Genomic DNA, 23,081 nt, shown 5'->3' on the forward strand with positions numbered 1-23,081 from the left:
TAACTGATGCATCTCTGAAGTAAGTCAGCCATGTTATGGAATGTAAAACATACACTGAATTGATATATGTGTAAATGTAACTGTTAATGTGATAAACAAAAATGTGATGTAGGTTTGCCAAGCATCTGGGAAGGGGTGTCAGGAGCTGAAAGTATAACAGCTGCATGGCAAAACCCTTGATTGCCTTAATGGACTGCTGAAGGACTAACAGCAGTCACCTGTTAGCAGTCAGCCAAAGGGAATGACTAAGCATGATTGCATCAGCTATATATATGAGTCATGTGACCTTTGACTGTACTAGCCATAGGCTAATTAATGTATTATAGTGTATATAAGTAAGCTAACTCAGTTAAGCATGTTCCTTGCTGGGGACAGGACCTAAGCCGAAGGCTCTGTCCGTTTAAACTGTATATATTGTATCAATGCCAATACATTCTTTCTTTGCGTGAACTCCCTGGCTCCAGTGGTTATTGCCGCACTCTGTGTATGCTCAGTTGCGCCTACGCTGTCAACTCGTGTCAAAAAAATCTAAGGTTTCTGTTGGATGCCAAAATTGAGCTGATAGCTTTACTACCTCATAATGTTGTGGTGGTGGTAACATGAAGGAGGGGAGAAGTCATGTGTCTCTGAACACATGTGGGGAAGAAAATGATAAAATGTGACCTTAAGAACAATTCCAAGCAGATAATTATTACCGTAATCACATACTGAAACAAGGCTGAAAAATATGGTTTGCCTAAAACTGTTCAGTGACTTGCTAATTGACTACACTGCACATTCATTTATTAAAAGGTTCCACTAAAATTGATGCATGTCTGTTCAAAATTAAAATGACTGTGATACAAGTTCATTTTAATTTAAAACAAACCATTTCTGCAAACCTTTAGTTTTTGTATTTTAACCACAATGAATTTTATGAACAATTTCAACAATGGTTGAAGTTAGAGGCGTAGCTAGGCCAGAGTGCGCCTGGTGCACACTCTGGCTTTTTCACCCCCCCGTCCCCCCGCGCCCTCTGCCTCCCCCACGGCACCCCCACTCCTCCATGGCAGCCCCCCCCCACAGCACCCCATTCCACTTACTTTTAGGAAAGGAGCAGGCTGAAGAAGCCTGCCTGCGTTGTCTGGGCCTAATGGGAACTACATTTCCCAGGAGCCCCTGGGAAATGTAGTTCCCATCAGGCCCAGGCAACGCAGGCAGTCTTCTTCTCTGGGATGTTCCATTCCTAAAAGTACCACTTACTTTTAGGAATGGAACATCCCATACAAGAACCCTGCCCGAGGGGTGCGCTGTGGGGAGGTGGGGGTGCGCAGTGGAAGGGGGGGCGCCAGGGGGATTTTTGCGCCCCCATATGACCAGAATCAGTGCTCACGGTGTGTTTGCACACCCCTGCCCCCTGGTGGCTTTGCCACTGGTTGAAATTGCTAAATGGGATTCACCATTCCCATCAGTGGTGCTTCCATGGTGCCCCTTTTTCTTTTTGTCTGTGAACAGCCAGTTATCCTAAAACCAAAATACTGCCTGTTGACCTGCCTGTTAAGATTTACAGAGAAATACAGAGCTGCTTGTGCAGTATCCTGTATATAGCCATATTGTTATCCTCATGGACACAATGTAATAGGGTTCTTGTCCTATTCTGGAGAGGAGCTGGAAGGAGTACATGACTATGCATCAATCAATGGAATAATGCTGAAATAGCTACTACATTCAAAATCCCTTTTGGATAACTGTGCGCTCTGTTGGTCTCTGCTGCAGGGTAGGCCACCATGGCCTTGCATGAGCTCATCTACCCTTCTGGCACAAACAGGATAAAACTCGTGCTTCTATTCAGAAACCATGAGACAATCACATCCAACCAATGCGGTTTTGTTAAAGGAAGCGGAACCACCGATGCCATACATGCTGCACAACTGTTAATGGAAAAACACAGGGAGAAAAATAAACCATTGCACATGACATTTTTGGACCTCAAAAAAGCATTTGATCAAGTGCCACATGCACTTATATGGCAAGCACTCCGGTCTCATGGTATTCCTGAAGAGTATGTTCGATGGGTACAATTACTGTACTGTAAAGCCACCAGTCTAGTTCAGTGTTCAGCAGGGATTTCACCACCATTTAATATAAATGTTGGCATTCACCAGGGCTCAGCACTTTCACCTCTGCTATTTATTCTTCACGGAACAGTAACAGCTGATTTACAAATGCCACATCCTTGGATACTGCTTTATGCAGATGATGGCTCTTATTAACCAATCTCACACGGTTCTTCAACAACAAACACATGAGTATAACAATAGATTAGCTGATTATGGATTACAGCTAAATTTACAAAAAACAGAATACCTCGAATTTGGCCCTCAAACAGATGGAACAATCCAAATTGATGGCCAGGAAGAAGACCACTCAATTTAAATATCTCGGATCCCTGGTCACAGCAGATGGGGGTACCCTACCAGTGGTAGCAAACCACAGTGGTAGCAAACCACAGGAGTCCTGTGTGACAAAAGAATACCTGAACATCTGAGGGCAAAAGTGTATGCCACAGTTATCCACCCTGTGGCTCTATATGGAATGGAATGTTGGCCAACAACTTGGAATCATGAACAAACTCTTCATGTGATGGAAATGAAGATGCTCCGGTGGATGTTTGGCCTGACTCTTTCTGATCATGTTACAAATGAATACATACAACAAAGACTTGGAATTATACCAATTACAAATAAAATGAGGGAAGCATGGCTCCAGTGGAATGGGTACATTATGCTACCAGAGGAGACTTCTGTTGCAAAAACGGTCCTAAATTTTGGCCTTGGAGGCCACCACACACATGAAAGACCAAAGAAACGGTGGATGGACAACATTGCTGAAAACATGCATGCTGTCAACCTTACTCCTGAAAATGCCCAAAATCGAGCTATTTGGTGAACAAAATGTGAGTGTAAACCCCCTCAAGGGGAAGATAGCCCAAGAACAAGAAGATCTGTCTATCTATCCATCTGTCCGTCCGTTGATAGACAGATTGATATGTTTCATTTCATCACATGCAAACAAAACATTAGCCACTTACATGTGGAGCACCAATAAATAAAAATTACAAGTATGAAAATTTGCCTCACTTTTTAAAGTTTCCATAGGTTCAGTTTTCTATGACTCCAAGTCACATCTCCATAATTAACAACTAATTTCAGTGTCCATGGAAGTACTCCAGGTAATCTTAGAATCAGAGTTGGAAGATACCCCAAGGGCCATCAAGTCCAACCTCCTGCAATACAGGAATACACAATCAAAGCACTCCTGACAGATGGCCATCCAGACTCTATTTAAAAACCTCCAAAGGAGGAGACTCCATCATATTCTGAGGCAGTGTATTCTACTGTCTAACAGCCTTTACTGTGTCAGGAAGTTCTTCCTAATGTTTAGGTGGAATCTCTGTGTACCTTGAATCTATCACTCCTTGTCCTAGGCCCTTTCCGCACGGGCCATAAACGGCAAAAACACCGTCCGCAGGCCGCCGTTCGACGCCGGCGTTTCCCCAGTGCGCTTGGAAGCGCACTTATTGAGGAAACACCGGCTGGAAGCCGCTGCCGTGCGAACGGCAGCGGCTTCCTGGCGCTTCCCCCCCCCTCGCTCCCTGTACTTACCTTGTCCCCGGGCCTCCGGCGCGTCGCCGAGGCCCGGGAACATGCTAGGTCGGCCGGGCGCCGGCGCTCCGCAGCGCCGGCTGCCTGGCTCTTTCTAGGACCGTCCGTGCGGACGGTCCTAGCGTCGTCGGGTCGGCGTCGAGTACGCCGACCCAGCCACTTCCGCATTCGTGTGGAAACGGCCCTAGTATCTGGAGCAGCACACAACAAACTTGCTCCATCTTTAACATGTCATTCCCTCAAATATTTAAACATGGCTATTGTGTCACCCCTTAACCTTCTCTTCTCTAGACTAAACATACCTAGCTCCCTAAGCCACTCCTCATAGGGCATGGAATCCAGACCTTTAACCATTTTTGTTACCCTCCTCTGGACCCATTCCAACTTGTCAATCTCGTTGCTCTAAACATCATTCAGAGAGCTTAACTCTGGAACCAGCCCATGAATACCATAAGCTGATTGCCTGCGATTAAATGTAATACCAGGATGTAGTTGTCAGTACCACACTGCTTCCCTACTTGAAAATCTCTCTAAAATACAGGGCTGTGTTTCCTCTTCCTTTTTTAGTTCATTTTAATCACAAAGATGTCTATTGTTGATGTAACCAAAATTAAAATTGATTCTTTTTTTGAAAAATAGCAAAAGCTTTCAGACCTGGGCCTGTCCCCCTGATCATTAAACATTTGTTTGATACCAAGTTCCATTGAAATCTGTGGTATTTGTTTCCAAATAGGTTCTGGATCCAAGTAAAAGAAAGGGTGGATATACATGACTTCAGTTTTCACTCAGTTACACATTGCTCTCTGGCACTTTACTTTCATGGGTCCAGACATTTTGTCAACCCAAGCAACAGATTTGGTGCTGCTCTCCTGTCACTTTCCTGCATTGATAATCTATCTATAAATAACATACAAAGTTCTCTAAAAACGTTCTGTGAGAAAATGCATTCGGTATAAAACTACCAGAGAATATATTACCATAGACAATAATCAAACGATCCATAACAGGAATAAATAAAATGGGGTTGAGTGTGTTTGTGTAAACAACAAGCCGGAGTTCCCAAAGTGTGAAGCAGGGCTCATTAAACTGCCAGGAAAGACAATAGCCTCTTTTCTGTCTTTTCCTGATGAAAATGGGGCACAAACAATGTACTCTGCCCTTTTTTGTCACTTGTCTGTGCTTGGCTACCCATGAGAGACCTGTCTATTTCTGTCAAGCCTCTTATTGACCAGAGCTGCAGCAGGCATTTTCAAGCATGCTGTGGCATTATATAGATCTTATTCCCTCCATTTTGCTTTTATCTCCTTAGTGTTCACTGAATGATATTTCAGTACCAGGTGCAATACAAATTTTATTACCATATCATACTAATGGAGACTTGAAGAGATAACCCTTGAAAGAACTCTTAGACTAACAGGCTGGTTCTTGATATAAGAGAAAGTTGTAGACAACCACTAGGAAGGGTACACACCAGTTTGTTCCTCTCTGTCACAACATGCTAAGTTTTCCTTCATAGGGTTGTCTCCCTGGGCTTTGGACAGCACAGTAGTACCTGAAATACAGTTCAGATTGCCACAATAGAGCACTTTGCAGCTGTGCACAGCAGGATTAGATAGACCACTGGTCTAATGGCCTTGACTCTTCTTATGTTCTAGCTGAATTATCATGGCAGAGGTGGGAAAAAAAGAAAACATTTTAAATGTAGGTTTGGTTGGCAGAAGCAGTTTGCAGGACAAGTAGACGATGTGACCTGTTTGTGCATATGCAAATACAGAGATTGCTAAATTTAGTTCTGTTAATATATTTCTTCGTTGATCTTTCAGCATGCCTAACCATGCTTTAAAGTTCCCTTTGATTTCTTGGATCTTGTGGAACAGATATCTTGTTCTTCCTTTTTTGTTGCTCTCTTCTATTTCTTGACACTGGTTATTATAATAATTGTTTTTGTGGAGTTGTTCCAGCACTGCATATAGGCTTTTGATTCTGTTTCTGTCATCTTTTATTTTAGCTTCTTTGTCCATCTTTAGCAATATTAAGAGTTTCTTCAGCCATCCACTTAGGATTTCATTTCTTTTAGCTACAAGAATGTTCTTTGCACATTCTTCCCTGATAATATCTCTAGTTTTAACCCATGGTTATTCTGGTCTACATTCACTTGAACTTAGTAATGCATATCTGTTCTTTACATGGTCTTTAAACTCTTTAGGAATATTTAAAAAGATATCCACTTCAAAAAGGTTTAACTCCCTTTTACTTCCCTTCTATTATTCACTTATAATAGCACAATTATTCTACTGAGGGTGAATGTTGGGCAGCATAATCCTGAGCGGTGTGTGTGTGTGTGTGTGTGTGTGTGTGTGTGTGTGTGTGTGTGTGTGTGTGTGTGTGTGTGTAGATCTGCAGTAATCAGGTATGGCATAGCCTCACTGCCTCCACAGAGATTTGTGGCACTGTGCTTAGCAAGAACAGAGACAACCTTAATGGCTAAGAGAAGTCTGTATGCAGCCCAATGAGCTGTGCCACCCTTTTTGCTGGTGTAAATGCTCACCAGCAAAAGAGGCATTCCTGGACTGAAAGGGCTCAAGAAGCTGACTACAGTCAGCTCTGCCCCCAGGAATGCTCCCACTGTTATTGGCATGGGCTCCTCTGCTGGAGCACTGTACTTATGGCTGCCATGGTACCTGGGCTTTGCATAGTTAAGTGGCTCCCTGGTACTGGCTTAAGTGACCCTGCACAGGAGTAGATGCCACTTACACTGGCATGAGGTGGCATTAACACCAATGCACGGGTCATGCCATTTACAGAGAGCCCCCCCCCCTCGGATTGCACTGTTAAACTCTCAGATAAAAGACTGCGGTACAGAAGGAATAGGGACTATTTTTGCAGGTGATATTACTCAAAGAAGATAACCAAACAACACTCGTGTACATTTTAAAGTCTTTATTGTGGTTTTAAGAGCACGTTGTTTATTCACGACTAAAAACATTCTGTTTCAGTAAAATTTGAAAACTTAGGGTATTCTGGAAATTTTTCACACCCTAGTGTTTGTTTTAATACACTTTTATATATATAAAACGAATCTATAAAATGTACTGCTGAAGCAACAGAGACTAAACAAAAACATGGAACTCGACATGACATTATTATGATCAATGCAGAATACTTTACGTGCCGGCTTATGGCTCTGGTATTACTAATATTCAGGGCAGGGAAAACAAATGCCTGGGCATGCTTTGTCATCTGTAAAGATTTGGTAACAAATGCAGACCACACAAGAGTGCACTATACTGTTAAAGGGGGGGAAGTGCTGAGGGAAGAAAAAAGATGCTTAGTTATATGTCTCAACATATGAACATTGATTCGAAGGAATTTAGCTTACAAAGTGGAACTGGTAACTATAAGAGTCTGGGGGCTACAACAACAGTGGTGCAATAGCTAAGAGAGGTCTTTAGAATTAAGAAAAGGGTTCTTGCAACCAATAGGTTTTCCAAAATCTGGAAAAGGCATTCGGTTGACAGTGGTGAAACTTTTTGATTTCAACAATAAGGGTGGCAGCTGTTCTAGAAAACAGGAAGCAGCTCGTGGATCAAGCCACATAGACACCAGCCTCCCAGCCATATCTTGTAGCCTGCCAAATGCTTGATGACCTTCTGTATTCGCAATCCTAGTCAGGCAGCAGAAAACAAGTTTAAAGAGCTCTGCAGAGACTGCTACTGTATGTGACAGATGGTTTACTCTGGATTGCAGAGTATGCAAGTCAGTAGTAGCTCATCTTCTTGTGCTTTGAATCACCCTTCAGCTCAGTGTTTTGCACCGTTATGCAAAGGCAATGACACAGTGTTGTTCTCACAGAGAATCCCTCAACAGTGAAACCATGCACAGTGGCACAGTGGTAAGGGAATTACATTGCAAGGTAGTGATGGGATACATCATTGGCTAAGTAAAACCTCTAAAATTGGTTTTTAGAGTTTTATTGTTTTCACCACAGCAAGTAAAACTAGGTAGGGCTACTAACCCTAACCCTTACGCCCTAGAATTAAGCAGAGAAACAACATGTGTGAGTAAAGAAAACAAAAATCTCTCACATATACCCAGGGAAGTGATGTTCTTTAGCTAAACCAACTTAGTTATTACACAGTTGTAACATATTGCTTGAAAAATCCACCAGATTTTTCAGATGGAAGGCAACAGTTTCTACCCTGCATGCCTATTTGAATCTGTCATGTATGAATGTTACATGCTTTCCCTCATTGGCATTGTGATGCAGCATTTCTTCATACTCTTGGAACCTGGGGAATATAAGAAGGATTTTCAATTGACACTGCTCGAGTGAACCTTATTAGAAAGTCAGAATAACAATACGTGCCAGCTGGGGCTCTGAAAACATTATTCCAGTAAGATAAATATAACAAGGCTTGCCATGTGATATTGCAATCCTTTGGGGACCATCATATTGTAATAATATAAAGGCTACTTTAGAAGTTAATTGTATGGAAAAGTGACTATTTTACAATCAAATTTCACTTTCATTTAATCAAATTAATACATTTTTTCCCTCTCAAGTTTCCCATTTACTTTTATGTTGGGTACGCATAAACTTCCCTATGTTGGGAATAGTTTGCCATGGGTTAAGCTCCAGGCAAGCCTTGTTCCAAATACAAGTTGGCCCATGCTCTGAAAATATGTCACACTTTCCACAGGACAAGGATGTTGGTCATCAGGATGAAATACAATGCTATGGAGACCACAGTGCCAAGATCTGTTATGAAGATAAATCAAAAGCATTTGCCATTTCATTTTACTGACCAATAAGCCTTATAAATTTCAGTGTAACTTACTTCAAAGTGGGATCGCAATATGCAAGTCGTAAACATTCAATTACAAGGAAAAACAGGCAAGTCAAAATGGAGTACAATGAAGTGGATCCAAATTGAGACACTCTGTTTTGTTTTTCCTTCCTGTAAAGCCAGAAATTCGCTGATGCTAAAGATGGTAATTGTATAATCTGTTAGATCCCTGCAAGTGACAGTAGAAAGAGAATTATAGAGAGGCAAATGTTAATCAAGTAATATGATATAAAGTTCAAATCTTGCATTTGATTTATGGTTGTGTAGCAACCATGGACCACTATTTTTAGCTCCATGATTTGTCCAGCTATATTTAGAGCTCACTATAGAGAGCTTCAATGGCTATACATTTTGAATGGTCAGCAAACTGTTTTGTAGCTAAACAGTAGACACTAGCTTCTGGCAACATTCAAAAATTAACTTTTCAGATGTAGCAACGTCTACCCTTTTCACAATATAAGTGCAAAGTGGATTAAGCAATGACAGCAGTAAGAAAAACTAAGGATTTTCATGCAAAATCTCTTCCCAATTTACGAATTCTGTAACACATCTAAAAAAACATCCACAAACATACTCCCCAACAATACCCCAAATAAATTTAGTTTCTTTTCTGGTTGTGAACGTTCTGTTTACTGCTACCAAATCGATGGCGTGCAAGTTCAATCAATTCGAGCCCACCAAACAGTTTGTGTTGTGCAACAAAAATGACAACCAGAATCACCAAATACCACCGTACAAAGTTGTACAAGTATAGCAGCATAAATGCAGCAAGTGTGAAGAGGGTCCAATACAGAAGTGAAATGCACTTAACCACCATGACCCTGAGCTCAGATTTACAAGGAGGGATTTTGCTTCTCCCCGTAGCATCAAAGTATTTTTTGCCTTCATAGAACAATCGGAGCCGGTCTTCTTTCTCTTCCCATCGTTTCTGACACCAGACTTGCAGTTCTTCCCGAGAGACTGGCAGTGCTTGAACTGGGTATCTGTGGACGTGGAAATGAATTTCTTTGGGGAAGTTCCCGTATAGAAGATGCTTCTCAGTTTGAGGTATGTTTTGGGGATATGCTACCGTTATGTCATGAATAGCGTCAAGGTTATTGCCTGGGGGGAAAAGAAATAAAACTGTGGTCACAGCAATGTCAGTATTCATGGAAATTAGCAATTGTTATAGGCTATGAACAAGTGATACTATGATACAAAAATATGAAACTCATTTTTTTTTAGATGAAATAAAATGGCTTTTGAAAGTTACATCTTCATAACTCAAATTTCAATGAATATTCTATATTAAATGGACAAACTATTTTCTCCCTAAAGCAATGTAAAATGCCTCATAAGAAAAAGATGTAGGAAAATAAAGAAAAAATGACCATCCAATGAAGATTTAAAGTATAAAGATCATTGAGAAGTTTTAAAAGGCTAGACAAGTAGCTTAACTACAGGGAAACAAGGGTGGTAAAATGATACAAGGGCCGAAACCTGCTTGTGTACACTGATATGCTACTGGTTGTTGCCAAATGTTGCCTCTTGTTCAGTCGAGATGTACATAAATCTTTGGAGAGGATGTCCACAGGGAAGCTTGCCTCAGAGTTTAAAAATTGTGACGCCAAGAAGTGTTAGATATGTTGTTAGGATCCTACATATATAATTTCCCTGCTGGTCTTTTTGATATGGTTGTCAATTCATATGCCTAGGCTCTGGTCTTCTTCCTTGTGTAGTTTCATCTCCTACTCTTCTCTAGTCACTTACAGTCTTTTCTCAAGTCCTCTTTGTTGGGATAGCCCAAGAGGCTTTTATAGCAATGATAGAACTATTATACACAAATTTCGACACAGAATGAATTTAACATGTAATGTGACTTGAGCAACAACCAGGGTAAGGGGGTGATAATTTGGAAGGGTAATAGGTAAAAGCTCTACAAGACTTCAGCTATATATATATATTAACTTATGTTTTAATATGGATTGTTTCACATTGAGTCTCAAGCTTTAATTGACTTGAGGAAAAATTAGAAGATAGACTTGTTTGGCTTGGGGTTTTTTTATTAGCCATTTTGGGTTCTCTGATTTTCTCGTAAGCCCGTATAAGATGGTTTTTCTCACTGAGCCTGCCAAGAAACCATGCCCTCTGCCAAGAAGCACTAGCTGTAAACCTCAGATTTGGAGAAGAGACTGCAGTGGACTTGTTCAAACAGAGGCATTCCTCCCATTGGGCAGACGATGGGCAGGTGTGCCCAGGAATGCGCCAGCCTTGTAATGGGGGTGCCTTTAAAAACTGAAGGTTTGTTTGTGGGATTTTTTGTATTTTCAGTGTTTTTCCGTTTTTGGCGTGCAGAGGGCGAAGTTTTTAGGCTAGCAGCACCAAAATTCCAGGGATTTTCAGGAGACTCTTCTGATGATATCACCCAGATTTGGTGAGGTTTGGTTTAGGGAGTCCAAAGTTATGGACTCCCAAAGGGAGTGCCCCCATCACTCATTGTTTCCAATGGGAGCTAATAGGAGATGGGGGCTACACCTTTGAGGGTTCATAACTTTGGACCCCCTGAACCAAACTTCACCAAACCTGGGCGCAAGGTGTGAAACCATCATCAGTAGAGGTCTCACAAAGATATATGTTTCTCTGGAAAATTTTGGTGTGCTGCTAAATTCTCTACATAATTGCACCCCCTGACAGCCAGGCACCCCTAAATTTCCCCAGATTTTCCTTTCTTTAAAATCCACCCTCCTTTCCTGCCAATCACTGCCTTTGTTTTCTTTTCGCACCCAAAAAAAACTTCTTTCTTTCTTTAACACTTTCTTTTGCAACTTTCTTTCTTTGTACCTTTCTTTCTTTCTTTCTTTCTTTCTTTTAACCTTTCTTTCTTTCTTTTAACAACATAGCTTTTACTTTCTTCTTTCTTTCTTTCTTTCTTTCTTCTTTCTTTCTTTCTCCTTTCTTCTTCTTTTCTTTTATTCTCTCCTAATGCCTAATAAAAGGTTGTTACATTTGTTGTTGTTATTATTATTACATTATTATAAAATCCACCTCCTTCAGCATGTGTGATTTAAAGGGAGAATCTGAGGTCCCCAATTTAAACATTGAAAGTGATGCTGTTTCAGGGTGGGGGATAATCCACCCTAAAACAGCATCACTTTCAATGTTGTTTAAACTGGGGACCCCAAATTCTCCCTTTAAGGCGGATTTAAAAGGAGAATCTGGGCTTCCTAGTTTAAACACCATTGAAAATAATGCTGTTTGGGGGTGGATTCCAGCATCACTCGTTTAAACATTTGGGGTCCCCAATTTAAATAACATTGAAAGTGATGCTGTTTCCCCCAATTGGGTGGACTAGATACAACACCATAAAATGTTTTCATAGCAGTAATAAAACATTTTGAAAGCATTTTGAAAAGGTTTTCCAAAAATTATTTCTGCTGTGTGGCATGGCCCATTGCTGTGTTCAGATTTGTGAGTTGGGGCATGTTCTATAATGTGATGGTGACTTTGAAACAACCTAGTGGAAAAAATCATTGTTTGGTCATGGTGGATTTTACCAGCTTGACTGGTAAAAGGCTGAGGCCTTTTTAAAAAATCAATATATTGCACCAATATATTCTGCCTATACATTGGATTCCTACAACATACTTAACTTTGCTGTCACTGCTCTTAAACAATAGTTTTGTTATTTAGAGATGGCAAACTTCAGAAGATAGTTTAATCTCTCTTGAAAGAACCATGCCCTTTCCTGTATAGCAGCTGGAACCACAGAATATAGGAAGGGAAAGTTCTTCATTGAGTTTTTTTGTTGACTTCTATTAATATTTGTAAGAACACACTATCGTTGTTTGTATTTTAGTTTAAAAATGTAACCAAACAACTGAATTAAATAAAGAAGATGAGAATGTTCTGTAAGACAGACTGTCTTTTTTTAATTTTAAAGAATCCAGGAGTGGTTTTCCTGTCCTTCCCAAGCTCCATCCCCAGACCTCCAGGAGTTTTTCAAGCTGGAGTTGGCCAGCTTACCCCCCCCTTCCCATTCCCCACTGGCGGGCAGGGAGGACTGGTAACCCTAAGGCCGTTTCTGCACGGGCCAAAATTGGTGAAACACCATTGCGAGGGGAGCCTTCGCACAGGCACCGCCACCAAATCAATGCAGCTTCGCTCTCCCCCCAAACGGTGTTTTTAAACCTTGCTCCCTGAGCAAGGTTTTTGGAAAACGCTGCTCCTGGATGACTCCTACCTCCTTCCGTCACTCTGTGGAGGTCAGGGAACATGCCTCCTGGCCTCCGACCCCAGAGGCATCGCTCTGGCCACAGGGGCGTGTCCCTTGGCCTCCACAAAGTGATGGAAGGCAGCAGGAGGTCGGAGGAGTTCAAGAGTGGCACAACCTGTACGAAGGTTGCGCTGCCGGCTGCAGAGCCAGTGGGGGCGTTCATGCGAACAGCTCCTGGGGGTGCACTGGCATGAACTAAGTGAGGCTTTGAGGATCATGATCACTGCCCCATGAAACACACCACCATAATTACTTCTCATGGCCTTCGGGAGGGGGAGAATTGCTGACCAGGGGAAGCAGACAGAACTCTTTACAGAACTCCTTTGACAGAAGGAAGAAATCATTTACTTATGTATCGTTTAAAAAAAATATAATTCCATTTCTCAGTAAAATTCTCAAAGTAGCTCTTAAAGGGGAGTCTTGAAGTTTTTGAGGAAAAGCTAAAGAGCACCAGTCACAGGATAGTCTCAGGAGGGGGTAAGGTATATGATATAGTGAAAAGGATAGAATATTATTTTTAAAGCCAAAATGCAAAATAAAATAAAAGATAGGGAAATTGTTTGAATGGACCATTAATGGAATGAATTCACAGAACAAACAGATCTTTCCCTCTACTCTGTGCTCCACTCAAGCTATTACTGAAGACTGAAGAAACAGAGTTGGATATAATTATGGGAGATTATAGCTTGATTAATTGTGGGAGATTATAGCTCCTACGCAAGCTGTTTTAAGATTTCAATGGATTTTCCCGTCTTGCTCCAGCTCTCCATACTTGACCCTCAGAAGAAGCTTATTTTGTACTATATGTATTCACATGTATATATTGAATCCATCATTTCTAGATGGGGATGCCTAACCAAATTCACCACCCAGCTGCACCCATAACTGCATGCACAATTCTGCGAGGCAAGCCATATGGGCCTTATGTTTCACTGTTAGTATAAGTGGGTAAATACAGACACGTGACAGGAGAAGCATGAGCAGAGTTGCCAACCAGCATTTTGTTTTAACTAGACCAGTCAGGTTTGGACCATATAAACAGGCTGCTTCTCAAAATGCCTTTCCCTCCCCATTATTTATTTGTGCAGGGCTCTGGTGTTTTGCAGTTAGATCCTAGAAAAGCATGGCTAATTTACCCTGAATTCTAAAAAAGTTCCGATATGAACACATGAAGCTGCCTTATACTGAATCAGACCCTGGACCATCGAAGTCACAGCTTTCTGGGGTCTCAGCTGGAAGGTACATCACATCATTAACTGCCAGATCTTTTTAACTGAGGGTGCCGGAGACTGACCCAGGGACTTTCTGCATGACAAATGCTCTATGACTGAGCCATGGACAAGTATGACAAGTGCCCATGAAAGACAATGGAGGGGGAAAGTGGTATGATGCACTCCTAATTTATATCTAATGCATAATTACTTGTTAGTAAATCTTGATCTTTTCAGTAGGGCTTGTTTGCAGGAACATATGGTTGATCCTTTTTCACTGTTGATCTCAGTTATTAAAACTAATTCTCTGCATCAGTGTGTTCATTAGGAAATCACCCCCCAAGGATGCATACTGACAGCCATATGCAACATAAATGCGTATAAACTACATATTCTATATTATTTCTATTTCATATTTCTGATCTCTTCTAAAGAAAATCATGCATTTTATGTTTCTTTATGACTGTCCATGTCACTGCAGTTACCCTGAAGTAACTTTATTTATTTATTTATTTATTTATTTATTTTTGGGTTTTTTATACCGCCCTACCCCCGAAGGGCTCTGGGCGGTGAACAACAGTTTAAAACATACAATCAAGTCAATTTAAAATAGATACAGCTGCTTTTAAACATATATAAAAACATATATAAACAGCAAATGGCCAGCTTAACACAAAAATCCAATTTTAAAAACCTCCGCCAAAGGAGGGGGGAGGGAGTCCCATAAGGATGGTGGAGGTGACCCTAGAACAAGAACTAGGAGGTAGAGAAGGGGGGGGGGGGGGGGGGGCACACATCAGCGGCCGGACACTCCAAAAGCCCGGCGGAACAACTCCGTCTTACAGGCCCTGCGGAACTCACCAAGATCCCGCAGGGCCCGGACAGCTGGAGGGAGAGTGTTCCACCAGGCAGGGGCCAGGGCCGTAAAAGCCCTGGCCCGGGTGGAGGCCAGCCGCATCATAAAGGGGCCGGGGACTAGCAGCAAACTTTACAGGAGGCTTCCATTGAACAGTTAATATTCAAACTATATGACTGAAGATCAGGCTCTTCAATGCTTATTTAGGAGACCATGTCAATTCTGGTAGATGAATTTCCCCAGCATGATTCTATGTATGTATACTTAGATTGAAATCCTGTTCAGTTCAGTAGGGGTGTATAGGATTGCAGCCTTACATTTGCAGATTTAGAAGGGTATAACATAAGGTTGCAATGTTACTGTAGCAAGGAGGATTGCTTTTGCAGTGAAAAAGTTTTTCTAGTTGCATTTAACAGAGAACCACTGAAAATGGAAACATCAGTATTCAACTGCTGACAAACTAATATGAAGTAATTTGTAACTATTGCTAATAAAGATGAAACAATAAAATGTGCAATGCTTACAGCTACTTAGAAAGTACTAAGCAGAAAAACATCCAGAAAACTTTATTGTCTGGCTTCTATCTAATAATATTTCATTAGGCACATTGGTGTTCTGTTTAAAGTTGCTCATATTTCTACGGATGTGGTGATGTCTTTATCTCAATAATTATATGGCAAAATTAATTGCTTTTAGCACTGTTTCAGGTCAGCAAAGCAAACTCCAGAAATTCTAGATAAGCATGCAACCAAAGTAACGCATCTCCTATTATATTCTTGAACAAAATACACTTCCGTGAGAACCTAAGAAATGATTTCCTGTATCACACATAATATATATGATTTTTTAAAATCTCCTTTCAAAAATAACTTATTGTAAACAGAATGGAATCAGTTAAAGACCCAGGGATGAATCCCCACTCCATCATGGAAGCTTGCTGGGTAACCTGGTAATGATTAGGAGCAAACCCCAAACTGCTTTGCTGAATCAGACTAAGAGTTCGTCGGCTTCAGCATCGTTTTTCAGATGGCTTTGGAAACTTACAAGCAGGAGTGATGGAGATGGGAGTTATATATGCTTGTTTTGTTTCTCCAGCATTAAGAAGCAACAACTTCACAAGGGCAATAAGCCACCAAGATTTTAAGCTTTAAACACCCTCTCCTTACAAAAATCCATTGCTGTTAATCAAACCACAGTACAGCTCAAGAGGTATTGCAATTCTCTGCATGTACATAATAACAAAAGTCAGCCAGAAAGATGGATGCTAATGCTGGTTTTGATTCATAGAATCCCAATTACAGTCTTCCTGAATAGAAGTATTTTTGCTTCTAAAAACTGTGCTACAATGTACTGTTTTTGCTGACAGGAAACAGATAGGCAGGCACACAAATATACAGATATCTACCATTATTACATATATAAACAAACCATCCTTTACTTCATTGTTTTTGAAAACATTGAAGACAAAAAGCATATTGGCTGTGCGTCTGTCTGTGAGATATACGTGTATATGACAGAGGCCTTTATTGTGGGACCCTAGTTCACCTGAAGTTGAAGTGATTTGTGTGTGTGTGTGTGGGGGGGGGGGTGGTACTCCTTTTTCACACACCCCTTTTTTAGTCACAGTCCTGACAGATGCCCATTCAGTCTGTTTAAAAACCTCCAAAAAAGGAGACTCCAATACCCTCAAAGGCAGCATATTCCATTGTTGAACAGCCCTCATTGGCAAGAAACCCTTTCTAATGTTTAAGTGAAATTTCTTTTTTCGTAATTTAAATCTATTACTTTGTGTCCCAGTCTCTCGAGCAGCAGAAAACAGGCTTGCTCCCTTTTCTTCCAGATCACTTTCACATGTCAAGGCAGGTATCTCTCACCCTAACCTTTCATTTTTTTTTCCCTGCTGAAGTGAAGAGCCCTACATTTCTACCAGTCTGGGCCCTGATTATGCAGAAAGGCCCATAGTCACACAGTCTCCTGTTCACTCACATGACCATGCTGTAACAAAAGTGTCCCTTAAAGGCTGTCCGGTGTGGGAGCAAATGAGGCACATAAAGACTATGGGTAGCAGGATGCACTTAGCTGCTGTGCTGCACAGCCTTGTAACACAGTGGCTGTTGCAGCCATCCAAGTGCCAACCTGGCAGCTGCACTTTAGCTTTCACAGTTATGCTTCCTTTCCTCCACTGCCTCTGAAGTGCTATTCCACGAATTACAAAGCAACTGAGCTATAAATAAAAACATATAACCTACAAAGAGTGGGGTAGAGGAAGGATAAAAGAGTTGGAACAACAAGTTATTTTCACAAGTTATTTTCAGCCTTCCGGGATGACCAGGCAGAACTGACTCACGGCTCTTTATTGCTTCGTTTGTCTAACTCAAATGATGGACTTAGCAATCACAGATTTCCTCCAATTATGCAAATGTGTTCTCTCTCCAGGCCTTATACCACATAAATATACATGCAGCACACATTCCTAGTCATCATATCTAACGCAGTGTATTATTAAGCATGACAAAACCATACAAATTCCTCCACAAGTGCTCCAATGCCCGTACAGAACTCCACAAAGCAGCAACTGCCACATTAACTCCAAGATACCATAATCTACATTGGTGAAGTACCTTATTTTGGCATTCAAAAGCACATGAAGAATTTGCCTTATGAGTCCCACCACATCAGGTGGATTGGGTTCACCTGTAAAATTAGGTAGAAACATTGCTACAAGACTGATTTACGCTAATTGTGGTCATTATAATGTGGTAGACATTTGATTATTCTTGGGCAATAATATCACAAAGATACTCAGCCTTCCATCCTTCCAAGGTTGGTAAAATGAGTAACACATTTGGGATTATTTTAAAGAAAAAGGAACTTTTTTTATATAAGATGCTCATATCCTTGTATTTTGATCTGCTTCTTTTGCATGGAAAAGTAATCAATTTAACCCTGCTTGACAATCCAGTAGTCTTTCCTGCTTCTAAAGAGATCTGAAGAACTCTTGAATTTCAGATATAAAATACAAAGCAACAAACTTCTTTTTTTCAACCAAACCTCTAGCTAAAAACTTGTCACTCAACTTCAATGTCTACAGTCAACCACTAGAGAGTTCTCTTTTGCTGCTTAGTTGTTTTCACAGTTGGATTTGAAGAAGAGTTTGGATGTCTAGGGAGACTCAAAGGGGCTTACAATTTCCTTTCATTTCCCCCCTCACAACAAACACCCGGTGAGGTAGGTGGGGCTGAGAGAGTTCCAAAGAACTGTGACTAGCCCAAGGTCACCCAGCTGGCATGTGTTGGAGTGCACAAGCTAATCTGGTTCACCAGATAAGCCTCCTCAGCTCAAGTGGCAGAGGGGGGAATCAAACTCGGTTCTCCAGATCAGAGAGAACCTGCTCTTAACCACTACACCACAATTGTGGTCCAGGCAGTCACAAGAAAGCAAATGCAGCAGATGATAGGTTAAGGCAGTGACACTGGCTGAGCTCGCCCCACCAGGTTTCCTGGTGTATCTGCTTTCACAAACCCAGGGCTGGGAAGGTGGTGTAGCAATGCTTGTCCGTGATACCATTCCCTTCCAGGTGACCCCTGTCCCCTCGATCACCAGTTTTGAGTGTGCTGGCTTGGTGTGGGAGGCCCGAGAGAGGTTGGCTGTCTTTCTGGTGGACCAGTCGCCTAGAGCACCAGCAGACGGCCTCCCGCGGATCTTGGAGGCTGTCTCGGACTGGGCCTTGAGGTTTTCCAGAGTCATAGTCTTGGGAGACTTCAACGTCCATGCTGATGTAGCCTCATGTTCAGTAGCAGCGGACCTAGTGTCATCCAGAGCAACGCTGGGCCTCTCTCCTATTAATTCCTGGGCCACACACCAGGCTGGCCACACTCTGGATTTGGTCTTTGGGATGGGAGTGAATATGGCCGTATTCTCTATGTTGCTCAATCTCCATGGCTAGACCATTTCACCCTGAAGAACTGGAAGGAATAGATCTGTGCACCTCTGTCTAGGCAACAAACTGATTTGGACCTGCCCAAGGAGACTCATGGATCCCATCGGATTCTGGAATGCCTTGAAGGATCATAAGCCCACCAAAGTCCTCAATGAGCAGGTAGCTGATTGGAACACCAGGCTATCTGATGCTATTGAGGAAACTGCCCCCCTCCCCAGCATCCTCTTATAGAATGATCTGTCAGCCGGCCTCCTAAATTGCCAGCTGCCCAATCCCTCTTCAGAGGGGGGAGGGAGAGATTGGGGTTTTTTATTCTAATCGCTATCTTGAAGAAGTTTGAATGCTTAATTTTGTTTTAATTTTGTGAGCCGCTAATATTTTAATTCTGCAAGGCATAAATGTTTTAATTTTGTGAGCCGCTCTGAACCTTTAGGGAGAACGGCATATAAATTTAAATATCAATAAAATAAAAGGGCTACAGTGCACTACAAATTTACCTAGAAGTAAGCCCCACTAAACAAACTAGAGCTTCCTTTTGAATAAACAAAGAATAACATGTAGGTCATGTGATATATTCTTGATAGTCATTCATGATACCGAAATTGCATGATATTTTTTTCAGTTCAAAAGGTTTATTGTGAACAACAGGGCTACTGACATTAGCCAGGGGCCAAAGAACAATGCAATAGTGCCATAAGCTCAACAAGGCTTTGGTCTTGTGTTTTTTGTACCACCCCACACAGGGATCCAAAAGAACTGACATCTACTGGTGAAGAATGTATTCATTCCATATATTTCAAGTATATCCTCTTGGGGAGGGGGGTCCCAAGAAAGTTCAAAAGACCATAGCCGTATCAATTGCATAAATTTTATTTATACAGCCAATTACAAATTCCATTTGAAACTGACTATTCTATTGCCTTTAATTTCCAATAATTATGTTATTTCCTTTATTGATACCAAGCTTCTTTTGAAAATGAAGGGAGTTTCAAAAGCAAATGGTGATGACTTGGGTGGTGGCGGGGGTGTCAACTCTTTAAAAAGTCAGTTTTTCAAAGGGGCTAAATGCTCAGGAGAGCCAGCATGGTGTAGTGGTTAAGAGTGGTGGACTCTAATCTGGATATCCAGGTTCAATTCCTCCTTCCTTCACATGAAGCCTACTGGGTGACCTTGAGTCAGTTCTCTCAGAAGTCTCTCAGCCCATGTGGGGGCAGGCAACTGGAATACACTTCTAAATGGTTTTTGCCTTGAAAATCCTACAGGGTCACCCTAAATCAATTGTCCCCCGAAGCCTCTTTCCACTACCAACACTCTTGTGTGAAGCGAAGCAGCTCTTTGGATTAATATCCATTAATTTTCCGGAAAGCTGCATTACTTGAGGGTGGGGAATACTAAACTAGGGAATGTATAATTGCTGAAAGAAAGCATTCATAGATTTTGGAAACTCCCTTTGGTCACTAAGTAAATCACTGTTATCATTGCTTCATGTCTTATACCTAGCATGCCTTGTCTCATGATGATTTGGAAAGACTTCTGATAGGAAAGCACCAAAATGGATAATACTGAAGGTTAAGCTATTGCAATGCAACCCAAAGCAGAGCTACACCCTTCTAAGGTTATTGAAGTTAATGGTCTTAGAACTCTGTGTGGAACTCTGCTTAGAATGACACTAATAACACGCTGCCTACAATCCTTGTAGTTTCATTAAAACTATATCTAAATAGGCTTTGGCCGTTTCTGCACGGCCAGGAGGCGCCCCCATGCCGGCAGGAGTTCTGCCGGCGTGGGGGCAGGAGCCTGCTCGCACGCAAGCGTTCGAGCAGGCAAAGGGGAGGCCAGCAGATTTGGTGGCTCGCGCACGGAGTCAGCTTGTGCCGCTTTACGTATGCCGCCCGAGTTCACTATTTCGCCCTCCCACCCTGCGAGGCGTCGGAGGACAGTGTATGGGCTGGCATTTCGCAGGCTTAATAATAATGCAGGAGGACACCGCGGAGGGCGGAGATTGAGACAGCATTTTCCCCGGGCGGCACGGGTTCGCATCAAGAAGATTTCAACAACAACCCTTTAAAGGGTTAGTTATTTGTATGCTTGACTTTGGGGAGGGAAGAAGAGTCAGGCTCCAGTGAACGGCGCCTGGGGCTTGGCTCTGTGTCATTTCATATAAATGGGCCGTGTTCTTTGTTTTGGTAAGTGAACATTCCCTGAAGAGTTTTTATGTACACATAAGCAAACAAGTTCATCTACGCGTCTCTGAAGGAAATCAGCTTCAGATGGATGAACTACTTGAGTATCAGTTAACATCCTGAACTGACCAACAGAACAGATGCTCTTTTAAAAACCACTTAACATTAAAGATGCAGCAATGCAAATTCAAGATTTCCTATGTGACCAATATATTATTGGTACTCCATATAAGCCGTGACTCACTAGCTATGCGCACAACGTGCTTTCCTTATAATACAAAATGCCATATCAGTATGCAGTTTATATAACTTTGGAAGTGACAGGTGTTTAAATCCATGAGAGTACAGATGAAGAAATGATCTTATACCTGCTAATCTGCTGGCACCAAAACAGTTTCTGCTATATGATGATACACAAGTGGACAAATCTTATTAAGTTCAATCAACCCAGTACTGAGGGAGCCATCTTAATCAGAAAGGGATTTAATGAAAAGTCTCGGCTCCAATAAATGCGCTTTAATTATGACTGACTAATATTTATCCACAAAGAAGAATTTGTTTCAGGATTAGCTTGAGACCTGGAGGAAGCCAAATACATCAATTCAATAATGGAATGTCTAATTAGACTATAATGGACTTCTAATTGTGATATACTGCTTTGCAGCACACATTATTTATTTAGTACAATTGATTTTCACTGGATACATTAAAGCATTTTTAAAGCTACTGTAAAAATGAGAAAAGGGTAGGAATTGGGACAGGGAATCAAATCAAATTTATATTAAACAGGATGTCATCCATGCACAAGGCACATTCATATTCACTTATATTCCAGCTGTCTTCCATCCAGGAGTTAAAGGTGGCACAATAAGGTGTCCAGGTCTGCCATACAGGCACTGAACAGAATCTTACCAGCTTTGCTTCAGAAAGGTTGATGAATCATGTGCCTTCCAACCATACTGCAGGATCTTTTTAGGGGAATAGTTCTAATATTTCCCCATGTGATATAATCTGGCTCCAGAATAGTCAGATGGCAGCTCATAGTCTAAATGCTGACCCCAAACAAGTTCACTGGTTCTTCGGGAGCCTTTCGAAGTCTAATCAAAATATGGTGAAAAATGTTTGTGCACAGTTCTAGCGGTTATGCCCCTACCCCTGGCTGCTTTGGGACCTTAGAAAGAGCTGGTCGGGATCTCTTGCAAATTTAGTTTTAATATAAGCAAACTTAAGAAATAGTTAAGGATTCAGATCTGATAACATGAGATTGATTTAATGCAAAACAATCTGGTAACAATGAAATGTCTGATCTGATGCATTTGGAATCAGTTACAATGAATGCCTTGAAATTTTGCAGATGATGGTTCTCCTGACTTGGCCAATTCCCTCTTTATATTCTGTACAGGTCCTTCTTGTCTGCATTAGAAAACAGAGAATATTTCTGACTATTAAAATAGAGCAAGTGATCTAAAATAGGCCCAAGAGGCAAAACAGAGGAATTGATTTACGTATCCAGAACTTTCAAACTCATGAAATTGCCTGTACAAAAGATTACCGAGAGAATCTATGTTATGGAGAGCTTAGGTAGCAAGGAAGTTGATCCACCGCAATTTAATTTTCATTGAAACCCAGTAACGAGTCTTTAGAATGTGTATCAAATGGATTAGTTGCTGGAGTTGAAAAGCACCATAATAAAATTTCAGCTTAAGAATTGTAATGGCTGCCTAGTTTATGTTTCCCTGCACCATGTCTTAGGTTTTTAAATACAGTTGGATAAAGTTTTATTTTGGTATTTTTAAAAGAAATAAAATATATTTATAACAAGATATCTGTCATATTGTAGTTATTTATTTTTCTCAATATCAGTGCCAGGGTTTTAGAGCCTCCTCATTCTTTCCAGAATTAATTACTCAAGAATGGGAAGACAACTGAATATTATTTTATTTTTAAAAGATCTGTAGCAGTCTCATTCAGTGACACTTCCATTAATCAATCCTGGACATATTTTTTCCCATGACAATGACTGGGAAGCAGTGAATTTATTGGTTTTATTTAAAGCATTTTATGCCACCTTTCCACCTGATTAAGGTCTCCAAGAAATGGGGCACAGAGACTTGTGTCGGTTTAAATGTACATTTTTATCACTGTATC

General features: G+C 41.2%; 1 protein-coding gene across 4 annotated transcripts in view; it reads right to left on the reverse strand.

Annotated features, from left to right (window-relative positions):
* Positions 1-6,569: 6,569 nt before the first annotated feature.
* LCLAT1 (lysocardiolipin acyltransferase 1) overlaps positions 6,570-23,081 on the reverse strand; it is a 98,193-nt gene continuing 81,681 nt past the window's right edge. For all 4 annotated transcript variants that reach the window (XM_048509825.1, XM_048509903.1, XM_048509734.1 and 1 more), the window contains one exon: positions 6,570-9,592. In XM_048509825.1, coding sequence (XP_048365782.1) covers positions 9,090-9,592 — 503 coding nt within the window. In that variant the 3' untranslated portion in view covers positions 6,570-9,089. The remainder of the gene's footprint in view (positions 9,593-23,081) is intronic.

Source organism: Sphaerodactylus townsendi, linkage group LG01 (assembly GCF_021028975.2).
Source record: "Sphaerodactylus townsendi isolate TG3544 linkage group LG01, MPM_Stown_v2.3, whole genome shotgun sequence".
Classification (NCBI taxonomy): domain Eukaryota; kingdom Metazoa; phylum Chordata; class Lepidosauria; order Squamata; family Sphaerodactylidae; genus Sphaerodactylus; species Sphaerodactylus townsendi.